The sequence below is a fragment of the Doryrhamphus excisus genome, chromosome 9 (assembly GCF_030265055.1).
Source record: "Doryrhamphus excisus isolate RoL2022-K1 chromosome 9, RoL_Dexc_1.0, whole genome shotgun sequence".
In the NCBI taxonomy this organism is placed as follows: Eukaryota; Metazoa; Chordata; class Actinopteri; order Syngnathiformes; family Syngnathidae; genus Doryrhamphus; species Doryrhamphus excisus.
The window spans coordinates 18,738,132-18,750,744 of NC_080474.1; the positions used below are offsets into that span (position 1 = coordinate 18,738,132).

A 12,613-nucleotide genomic window follows, 5' to 3' on the forward strand; every position below is an offset into this window, starting at 1 on the left:
TAGGCTTTTGTCACCTGATCCACGAGTAAGAACCGATGCCAAATTCAAGGATTTCACCGAAATCTCCAAAATGCTGAGTGAGCCATGTAAGACACACACACATGCAGCAAGGTGAGATTAAATATGTAGGCTGAGTGTGGCTGTAATGGAAATCTAGGCAAAAGGTCCTTCCAGGTCTTGGTCAACAAATCTTCCGGATGAGTGGAGGGGTTTACTTTCCCCACAAAAGGATCTCCATCTTGCTGAAGTAACAGCTTACGTTTTTAACATACACACTGAATATGCTGTAGACTTACAGAAATAGATAAATACTTTATCGCCAAATGTGGCCCGCAGGACACTAGTTTGAGACCCCCGCCTTGATATGAAAGTTTAATGTTTGATATGGATGCTGTATGGTATCATGTACCCAGAAAAAATTATTACGTTTGATTAATGTTCATGTTAAAGGTTAAATAACTGTTAATAGTTATCCTCCCTATCCGTGTGGAAGTGGTAAGTTTGATATGGATGCTGTATGGTATCATGTACCCAGAAAAAATTATTACGTTTGATTAATGTTCATGTTAAAGGTTAAATAACTGTTAATAGTTATCCTCCCTATCTGTGTGGAAGTGGTAAGTTTGATATGGATGCTGTATAGTATCATGTACCCAGATTTTTTTTTTACGTTTGATTAATGTTCATGTTAAAGGTTAAATAACTGTTAATAGTTATCCTCCCCATCCGTGTGGAAGTGGTAAGTTTTTGGCTATTTAAGTTGCGCAATATTTTGTAAATAAAAAGAGTATAAATGTGACTATAGTCGTGTTTTGTCATGTCTACAGGGCTCTAATAATGCTTTGTTCATTTTAATCTGAAAAAAATAATTTGTCTACCCACCAACTATATGTGGTTTCTTAATTTTTAATTATTTGCCCTTTTATTATTATTATATTAATTTATTACTGATTGATTGATTTTCTTTATTCATGATCTTATTTTGTGTAGAAAAATTAAAAGTAAGATATTTGAGAATAGTGGAATGTTTTATCAGAGCTTTTCTTGTAGAAAATTGGAACCAAAGTGAAGTTTTTTAAAAAAAAATTGTTTTTAATAAATGCGTTTTGTTTGTTTTTTGGGGGGGGGGGGACCTGATGCGGCCCAGTCTCAACCAGACCCGAGCTCCAGTGTTTGAGACCCCTGGGCTAAAGCCTCCTCTCTTTGTTTACATGGATCCGACATGGCTTAAGAGGGACAGAGGGCATAGATCTTGACAGAGGAGAGTAATCAGTTGATTAAAAGCAACCTTCGGCATCTGTGCATGAAGACGTATGAATTAAAGATAGAGAAACCAGAACATCAGAAATTAGCTAATGGAGGAGAAGGAGGAGTCCCGTGGGGTACAAGGCTTTCCCCGGTATAGTGGGGGCAGCCCCCGTGGGGGAGGTTGCTGTTCATCATCGAGATTTGACTCTCACAAGCTGTCTGGATACTCCCTGCTGAGACCTTCGGGCTGAATGATGTTTTCTGCATACTTAATGTATGAAACCTCAATTTGCTCTCATTGCTTTGAAGCTATTTAATCAACATATTAATGGAAACAATCTGGCAAGTAACTGTAGATATTGATATTAAGTATGAACATAAAATTATATGCATGGGAATATATAGGGCTTAGGAAGACTCTATGACAGGGGTCTCAAACTCAATTTATTTGGGGGCCACTGGAGCTAGGGTCTGGGCGAGGCTGGGTCGCATCAGGTTTTCAAAAAAAAAAAAAAAACGCATTTATTAAAAACAGAAAAATTAATAAACTTTGCTTTGGTTTCGATTTTCTACAAGAAAAGCTCTGATAAAACATTCCACTGTTCTCAAACATCTTAATTTTTATTTTTCTACATAAAATAAGATCAAGAATAAAGAAAATCAATCAGTAATAAATAAATATAATAATAATAAAACGGCAAATAATTAAAAATTAAGAAACCACATATAGTTGTTGGGGTAGACAAATTATTTTTTTCAGATTAAAATGAACAAAGCATTATTAGAGCCCTGTAGACATGACAAAACACGACTATAGTCACATTTATACTTTTTTTATTTACAACATATTGCGCAACTGCAGGGTCTTGAGACACATGCTAACTCGCAAACTCGAGAGCTAGCGACCTAAACGGTAGCCTCCAAGTTATTTCCTTTAAACTTAAAAAGGCGAAAACTTACCACTTCCACACGGATAGGGAGGATAACTATTAACAGTTATTTAACCTTTAACATGAACATTAATCAAACGTAATAATTTTTTCTGGGTACATGATACCATACAGCATCCATATCAAACTTGCGCGGGCCGCACTAACATTAAACTTTCATATCAAGGCGGGGGCCTCAAACTAGTGTCCTGCAGGCCACATTTGGCCCTTCAACTGCCATTCAACTGTCATGGTCAAGGTATCCATTTAACAACATGCAGTGATATGAATCTGGTCTAATAATATTTGAAATAGGAACATCCCTTCAGAATCTTGTAGTGAGATAACACTAAAACCACCCACAGACATTTAATCCAGTCTGGTAATGCACCATGCTGTGTTCCCTACTACCAATCTGCCTATTGGATCTGTACAAGGTGGGAACTAACAGTAAATGCAAGCGGGGTTGGTCTTCCCGATTCCCATTCAACCTCTGACTTGGCATTATATTCCTTATCCCAAGGCTCCTGCAGTTGCCCTAATTCGTTTACGTTACAATGATTGGAAAATAAAAAGCACAGGCGAGAGTGACGAGACACAACATATCTCGTAATAGTCTCTCTCTCCTGGTAATCGCAGGGAAAGTCAACATCTGGGCGAGAAGCAGTAATCGCAGGTTGGCTGCTATTAAGCTGCCTCTGAACACAGGGGGATTTAAACTCCGCTCTTATTACCAGCTCAGAGTCGGTCAGGTAGGGCAGCCAAGGTCAAGGCCAAGAGTCATTTAATGTGCCAGTGGTGGATCGTAGTAAACAAGTACTTTAATTTTCTCTGGATAAGCACCGTGGATAAATACACTGCATTGGAATTCTACTATAAATCAATTCATTGTTGGTAATGCGGAGCAAAGGACTCGGTTGTCTCATTTTGGTTTCACCCACTGATGGCCGTCAACAAAGACTATGGCCAGACTATGACTGGTGGCCAGCCAATCACAGGGCACATAGAGACAACCATTCACACTCACATTCATACCTATGGACAATTTGGAGTCGCTAATTAACCTAGCATGTTTTTGGAATGTGGGAGGAAACCCGAGTACCCGGAGAAAACCCACGCATGCACAGGGAGAACATGCAAACTCCATACAAACATGGCCATGGGTGGGGAAAGACAAAATAAGAAGCCAAAAAGTTACCACTTCCACACAAAATAGGAGGAGAACTCATTCATTTATTCATTCATTTTCTACCGCTTATCCTCACGAGGGTCGCGGCGGTGCTGGAGCCTATCCCAGCTGTCTTCAAGCGAGAGGCGGGGTACACCCCGGACTGGTGGCCAGCCAATCACAGGGCACATATAGACAAACAACCATTCACACTCACATTCATACCTATGGACAATTTGGAGTCGCTAATTAACCTAGCATGTTTTTTGGAATGTGGGAGGAAACCGGAGTACCCGGAGAAAACCCACGCATGCACGGGGAGAACATGCAAACTCCACACAGAGATGACCGAGGGTGGAATCAAACTCGGGTCTCCTAGCTGTGTGGCCTGCGTGCTAACCACTCGTCCGCCATGCATCCCAGTGCTATTTTTTTTTTTCTCAGGCGACTATAGGGGTGTTATTTCATCTCTACAGGGCTCTAATAATGGTAAAAGTCATATTTAGAAAGTCATAAACTGGTTTTCAATGCTCTTACTATGAAAATATTCTGTACATTAATTATATATCCTACTTCGAAAATCGAAATTCACTTATTGCGGTCAGGCCCCGGAACCATGACTGTACACTTTATCGACAAACCGTGGTCAAAAATATCATACTTTTTTTCACATTTCAATATTGTAATTATTGTTATTTACGGAACACCATGATTAGCGTCTTTTGTAGTATTTTCATAAAATTTCCACACAGAGATTGCCGAGGGTGGAATTGAACTCGGGTCTCCTAGCTGTGAGGCCTGCACGCGAAACCACTCGTCTGCTATTTAGCCAGAATTCTTTATTTTGCCCTGAATTTCGACAAGAATCCAGAACACAAACAAAATTTGACTGAGTGTGTCTCTGACAAGACTAGTGCTACTAATACTACTACTACTACTACTAATACTAATACTAAAACTACAGATCAGCATAATAACATATTACCCATTTAATTGGCGGTTAATGTAGCCAATTATGTGCAGTTCATGGTGTGTTGTATAGTACATTCACTCTCTTTGCTGTCTAAAGAAAGACAACATGACATGGTGGACCTATGAGGAAATCGACCTACATCCACACAGACCTCCACTAAGGCACAACTCCATCAGCTTATAAAAAACACAGATCAGAAGATTCAAATGTATTTCTTATGGAGAAAAAAACTTGAAAATAAGTCAGTTTGCCTGACTCTAAAGATTTATCCTGAAGTGTGTCAGAGCTTTTCTTCCTGTCACTCACACAGACCAGTGACCTGGAGAGATCCCAATACATGGGATGTGTGTTGCACAAGAACATGGAGGTGATTTATAGTACAGACACTGACACACTGGAAGCTGTCATCTTCATAGGCAGACACTCAGACAGGAAGGATGGGTGGACGAGACATGGCTGCTGCATCATGGCAACCTCCAAGTGATCCTTCAAACCCTAAAAAGGGCAAAGTCGGGACAATGACTCATGACCAAGACTGAAGGGAAAAGTACAGCGGTTTGGGAAGTTTTCAATCATGTGATCGTGGTTGTTAAATGAACAAATCTAAATGTTCGTAGGTTCGTAGGGTTGGGTGGGGTTCGTCCATAATCATACCCATACTAGAATCAATGCGTTTTTATGTCAATTTTGTCATTTTGGTTAGGAATAATAACTTGTATGATATTTAGTATTATATTTAGGACCACACAAGAATGATTTCATGTTAGAAACATCTTAATTTTTCACTTTTTTCCATCTTCGAAAAAGAAAATGACCCCGTACAACAATAGAAAATTGTTACTACTCCATAGTAAGTTAAAAATATGAATGGCATGATATCAAAATGGTAACAATATCGAAATGATAACAATTTTTCATTACAAAGATATTTCAAGAAAACAACCTGACCGGGTCATTTTTGACCCACTTATGGAAGGTTGGGGTAGTAACACAAAAACAAAAAATTCTTAAAATGTATAAAAGATAAGTTAAAAATGTGAACGGCATGATATCAAAAACATGTTTTTCGAGGAATACCTGGAATATGAAATGATAACAATTTTTCATTACAAAGATATTTCAAGAAAACAACCTGACCGGGTCATTTTTGACCCACTTATGGAAGGTTGGGGTAGTAACACAAAAACGAAAATTTCTTAAAATGTATAAAAGATAAGTTAAAAATGTGAACAACATCAAAAACATGTTTTTTGAGGAATACCTGGAATATGAAATTATAATTTTTTTTCATTACAAAGATATTTCAAGAAAACAACCTGACCGGGTCATTTTTGACCCACTTATGGAAGGTTGGGGTAGTAACACAAAAACATACATTTCTTAAAATGTATAAAAGATAAGTTTAAAATGTGAACAACATGATATCAAAAACATGTTTTTTGAGGAATACCTGGAATATGAAATTATAACAATTTTTTCATTACGAAGATATTTCAAGAAAACAACCTGACCGGGTCATTTTTGACCCACTTATGGAAGGTTGGGGTAGTAACACAAAAACAAAAATTTCTTAAAACGTATAAAAGATAAGTTAAAAATGTTAACGGCATGATATCAAAATAAATGTCAATGTCAAGGAAAAAATACTGTTTTATCACACGGTTTGAAGCTAAAGGTAGTCCCAACAAAACATGTGAATTAACAGTAACTAAGTCATTTATTGAAGCGGAAACTGAGGTAAACTTTTAACTTTCTCAGAACTTTCTTATGAGTACCACACAAAGCGATGGTAACAGGCAGGCGATATCTCGCAGTTGTTAAGCCGAAAGGACAATTAAAAACCATCTACTTATGTTAATTCCCTTATCTGACTCCCTGTGGCGCGTTATTTAGCGGTCTTACTCAATAAAAAAATACACGAACCGTGAGTCACCAACGCATAATGTACTTTGTTTGGGGAATCGATCATGTGGAATGATACAGATACACACAGTCAGCAAACGGGCTGAATGTTTGTGACTGCCAATGTTGTACAATAACCAAGACAGTGTATGAAAACCAGAGCAAAGACACTGAAATGTATGAAAACCAAGGGCATCAAAAATTGAATTTCCATATCCAATAAGATTCTGTAGCACAGCACCAGCATCTGCTGTGGATCTTTCATCATGAACTAATAACCATTGACAAAGGAGCTCCTCGCCCCCTATCAGCACAAACTTTAAACTGTAGTTGGGAGTTGAATGGTGGCAGTTGGGGATGAGGGCCAACACTGACAGCGGGTTGTCAGCAGGAGGTTATCACAGCACTGCCCGGCTTGCTGATAAAGCTGGGGGGTCAGGTCACGATGTGACGCGACACCACTTATGCAAACATGAGCTGGCCAGGTGAAAAGAGGATATTATTAGCCACCAGTGGATTCACCGTGGGACAGTAAAAAGCATATTTTATTATGTTCAAATGGGAAATCCCAATTCATAATTATTAACTTGTTATACACCGAACTCAATATGTGTTATTAGGGCACAGATTATACATCTTATTAGTGGTATGGTCGGACTATAATGGTTGAAAATTAGTCGCAACGATACTGACAGTACTTTGCAGTACTTTTAACTACAAAACAGTTTCGGCTGCGCTTGGAAGCGCCTTGTGACGGGCGAGTGCCAACATTTTGTCTCCTCTCCGATATGCCAGAGGCACAGAAGAGGAGGCTGAAGGCAGCGGATGTGACTGGAGGGGCACAGCAGAGGCTGGCAAACCTGTGAGAAGACTAGAAATAAATGCATTGTGAAATACAAAACGTTGAGTTGTGGATACCAGCATTTCATGTTCTGGTAAAACAAGTAAATTAATGTTACAAAAAAGTAAAATTGGTGATCCCAAATATGGGAATGGTAATGGTTTGATTTCAGTTGAACATGCATCAGATTACAATTGAATGCATCACATAATCAGTTCACAGTTCCACATGTCCAAAAGGAGTAGGAAGAAGCAAAGCTTATTAAATCCTACCCCTCCATCTGGTACTTTTACAATCAGTAACTGTTACATTTGTTCACTTCCTGCTTTCCTAATACAGTTTAATTCAAATTTAAAATTTAAAATTTAAAATTTAAAATTTAAAATTTAAAATTTAAAATTTAAAATTTAAAATTTAAAATTTAAAATTTAAAATTTAAAATTTAAAATTTAAAATTTAAAATTTAAAATTTAAAATTTAAAATTTAAAATTTAAAATTTAAAATTTAAAATTGTCATATCACCTTGTACTTTGGTACGTGACAAATAAAATAAAAAAAATAAAAAAAATAAATTAATTTAAAATTTTTTTATTTTTTTATTTTTTATTTTATTTGTCATGTACCTTGTACTTTGGTACGTGACAAATAAAATAAAAAAAATAAAAAAAATAAATTAATTTAAAAAATGTTTATTTTTTTATTTTTTATTTTATTTGTCATGTACCAAAGTACGAGGTGATATGTGAAAAAAAAAATAAAAAAAATAAATTAATTTAAAATTTAAAATTTTTTTTTTTTTTTTTTTTTTATTTTATTTGTCATGTACCAAAGTATGAGGTGATATGACCATACAATGTTACATTTTATTGATGTGATCGGTATTGGTATCTGTATCGGCCGATTTCTCTCATGGATGATCGGGATCGGTATCAGAAAACTTGATGGTTTTTCGACAAAGTCAGCGGCAGCAGTAGTCAAAAGGAATGCAAGATCTCCCAGCCATTTTTCACCTTTCCTTCCTCCATTACATCCTCACCCGGCTTCCTGACTTCCTTCCTCAGTAATTCTACCGTCTGCGTGGCTGCAAGTGAGATGCAATGATCTCAGATGGCTTCAGCAGCAGAAGGAAATGGCAAGTGGGGTAAGAAAATAAAATCTTGCCATCACCAGATAACATCGCTTAAGTCAAAAAATATTAAAAGAAAAATTATATAGGCATCACTAATGACATTAGCTTAACACTGAATGTCTGAGTGACAAATGTTCTTCCCATTCTTCCCATTTTCTATGCCGCTTATCCTCACTGGGGTCACGGATATACTGTCTTTGGTGAAACAGGGCTGCCAGCCAATCGCAGGGCACATATAAACAAACAATCATTTACACCTATGGACAATTTGGAGTCGCCCGGGAAGAACATGCAAATCCCACACCGAGATGTCCAAGCGGAGAATCAAACCCAGGTTTCCTGACTGTGTGGCCTACATGCTAACCACTCGGTCACCACTTCCTAAGGTTCATTCATTCATTTTCTACCGCTTTTCCTCACGAGGGTCGCGGGGGTGCTGGAGCCTATCCCAGCTGTCTTTGGGTGAGAGGCGGGGTACACCCTGGACTGGTGGCCAGCCAATCACAGGGCACATATAGACAAACAACCATTCACACTCACATTCATACCTATGGACAATTTGGAGTCGCCAATTAACCTAGCATGTTTTTGGAATGTGGGAGAAAACCGGAGTACCCGGAGAAAACCCAGGGTGGAATTGAAACCTGGTCTCCTAGCTGTGAGGTCTGCGCGCGAACCACTCGTCCGCCGTGCCGCCCCTTCCTAAGGTTAGAATGAATAAATTTGAGGCTAACTAGTTAGCTCTGTACAATGTTATGCTTGGTCGTCTCTTGTGTCCCTGCAGTGATCACATAGCCTGCACATAAAAAAGAATAGGATAAAGACGATTATAGGGGTGCTATTTTATTTCTACAGGGCTCTAATAATGGTTGAAAAAAACATATGTTGAAAGTCATAAACGGGTTTTCTATGCTCTAAGTACAAAAATATTCTATTTATTAATATTTTGCTGGAATTACCTTATCGCTGTCGGGTCTGGAACCAACTAAACGTGATAAATTAGGAATGATTGTACACATAAACACTTTTTTTGACAAAATTCTTTGCCAGCTCCACAAGGCTCTATCTCCAAAGTGCTACCACAGCAAGCAGGAAGGAGTGCATCGGATGTTCTCGGACGTGAAGAATGCATGTGGTAACCTAAAGCCTCGCCGCCACACTCCTACAAGGCACGGGATGACATGCCGGCACGGCTGGGAATTTCAGGGGTCAGGGTTCGGACTCCGGGATTCCCTCATGTCAGAATACCTTTAAGAGGATGGAATGCTATAGGAGGGAGTTAACGGGTATGTAAAAGGTCTCGGTTTGGCTTCACAGTGCGAGGCAGCTGCTTCTTTAAAGGCCTTGAATGGCCAAGTTTAGAAACGGGCTTCGGACTCTTGAACAGGATGCTTGACAAAGGCTATAAAGACGCCATTTCCTCTATGAAGGGCTGAAAGACAGAAATCCACACCCTGATATATCATCAGTGGTCGGGCAGAGGTTAAAAAGAACTGACCAGATTGTGGAGTGCAAAGTGGAGGGTGGACTCCAGTGCTCAGTGCTGATGGACAGAATGGTGTTTACTGGGGGGGTCACACCCTTAAGTACCTGACAGAAATACCGTCATATACAAAACTGGGAATTAAAACAGTCAACCAAAAATGACAAAGCCAGCAACTGATCAGACAGCAAAGCAATGCCAAATATACGTAAACAAACGACTGATAAAGTGGCTCATTTCACCCCGACCGGCGATTGTTTTAACCAAGCAGTTGACGATGCTATCAAGCAATCAATTAATAGCATCACTCCTGATTTGACAACCACGACTCACTGACAATTTGAACCCACAGCGATGAATCACACCTCAGATTCATCATTCCACAATGACTCAGTTTAATCCACTTCAATCCTCACTACCTCATTTCCCATTTAATTAAATCCTAAAACTCGAGTGTTAAACATCTTACGGGCGACAATTTTATCGTCTTGGGTCAGTTTTTATGAGTGGTGGAGTAAACATGCTGAAAACTCTGCCTAAAATATGTTATAATCTCGGTCTAATCATTGTGGAAAATGACTACAAAATGAAGTAATACTTGGCTGCACGGCGGTCGAGTGGTTAGCGTTAGCATTATGAGTTTGCATGTTCTCCCCTTGCATGCGTGAGTTTTCTCCCGGTACTCCGGTTTCCTCCCACATTCCAAAAACATGCTAGGTTAATTAGCGACTCCAAGCTATATATACGTATGTATATATAATAAGAATATAAGATGGGGGATATGTGTTTGAAGAAGGTGCTGACAACTGATGGCGGCGAGACATGTGAGCACAAACCTTAAAACAGGGGTGGGCAAACTACGCCCCAGGGGCCAAATGCGGCCCACCAAGCGTTTGAATCCGGCCCACCAGTTGCTTTTTAAATATTTAAACTTTTCACATCCCAAGTTCAATCCGAGTTTGCATGTTTATTTTGCGTGGGTTTTCTCCGGGTACTCCGGTTTCCTCCCACATTCCAAAAACATGCTAGGTTAATTAGCGACTCCAAATTGTCCATAGGTATGAATGTGAGTGTGAATGGTTGTTTGTCTATATGTTCAGTCCTGGGTGTACCCCGAGTTCACTATGGAATAGTGGTTGCTGGCCATTTCTGGGAAGGTTCACCAGTGTTCCATTTTTTTTACCACTTGTGGATAAATGGCTCTCACTATGGTTTGCTGGAGTCCCACAATTTTAGAAATGGCTACAACTTTAGAAAGGTCATCTCTGTGTGGAATTTGCATGTTCTCCCGGTGCATGCGCGGGTTTTCTCCGGGTACTCCGGTTTCCTCCCACATTCCAAAAACATGCTAGGTTAATTAATTGGCGACTCCAAATTGTCCATAGATATGAATGTGAGTGTGAATGGTTGTTTGTCTATATGTGCCCTGTGATTGGCTGGCCACCAGTCCAGGGTGTACCCCGAGTTCACTATGGAATAGTGGTTGCTGGCCATTTCTGGGAAGGTTCACCAGTGTTCCATTTTTTTTACCACTTGTGGATAAATGGCTCTCACTATGGTTTGCTGGAGTCCCACCATTATAGAAATGGCTACAACTTTAGAAAGGAGACCCGAGTTCAATTCCACCCTCGGCCATTTCTGTGTGGAGTTTGCATGTTCTCCCCGTGCATGCGTGGGTTTGACTCCGGGTACTCCGGTTTCCTCCCACATTCCAAAAACATGCTAGGTTAATTAGCGACTCCAAATTGTCCATAGGTATGAATGTGAGTGTGAATGGTTGTTTGTCTATATGTGCCTTGTGATTGGCTCATGAGGAAAAGCAGTAGAAAATGAATGAATGAAGTAATACTGTGATTCTGTACACACCCAAAGGGTTCACTACACGCATCTGGGTGATGCATTACTTGAGCCCCAATCACTGTTGGTGTATTTATATGTGACTCAAAGCATTGTGAGTGTATACCGTGACTATAACAGTCTACTTATCATGTAGTCTGAATGCCTCCCTCTTCAATAACACGAATTTCAAGTGGAAAGTACTTAAATGGGAACATAAAGAACTGCAGTGACATGTGTCTCCTCTCTCTGGCTGCTCTTAATGGGATTATGTGGGCACACTTGAAGGGGATTGTGTAGTAGACTACATTGAGGGATGCTTGATAAACACACGCCTTGTGAAAACATGCTAAGTTTTAGCTATCATTCCAAAAGAAAACTGAAGCTATTATCAAGTAAGAAGAAGCACTACATAAACAAAAGTGACTTTTAAACTGAATAAAATAACTTTTTGTGTGCCGAAAAGAAAAAGACTGTACCTCTTGGAAGAAGGTATCCATGCCTACACGGTCCGACCTGACGTCCTGACGTCCCTTTGTAGTCTGACTTTTCAGGGTACCGCAGTCGAGGTTAGTCCCAAAACGGATTACATTTAAATTCTCTCTGTCGCTTCCAGATTCGGTTAGAAATAAGACATGTTCCGCTGGCTTTGGACGAGTTCCCGTTTTCGTTCCCCGATGCTTGTTGTTGTTGTTGTGTGTGTGTGTGCTCGTGCTGCTGAGCCATTCATTGCAAAGGGCAGGGCAGAGGGAGCCGGCAAATTATGCAAAGGGGGCGGAGCCTAGCGGTAGAGGCTCCTCCCCCTGGCACACGCCTTTTTTTGTGTGTGTCGCAAGAAAGGCAGACAAGGATTTGTAATCTTAAACAAAGGCAGCACTCTGATGATGAAACAAAGCCTGTGTAAAGATAATATTGCTACTTTGTCACTAATAGTATCACATATTTGCTGTATTAATGTAAAAAATACAGGTAAGATTGCAATAAATTACAATATATATAAAAAGTTTGTTTATTTCAAAGCCTGTATAAAGATAACATTGCTACTTTGTGACTAATAATATCACATATTTGCTGTATTAATGTAAAAAAATACAGGTAAGATT

General features: G+C 39.3%; 1 protein-coding gene across 1 annotated transcript in view; it reads right to left on the bottom strand.

Moving 5' to 3' along the window:
* The window catches only part of myo10l3 (myosin X, like 3), a 74,683-nt gene extending 62,373 nt beyond the window's left edge, over positions 1–12,310 (bottom strand). Inside the window, exon 1 of the mRNA XM_058081747.1 lies at positions 11,990–12,310. Coding sequence (XP_057937730.1) covers positions 11,990–12,010 — 21 coding nt within the window. The 5' untranslated portion in view covers positions 12,011–12,310. The remainder of the gene's footprint in view (positions 1–11,989) is intronic.
* Between the last annotated feature and the right edge of the window lie 303 nt (positions 12,311–12,613).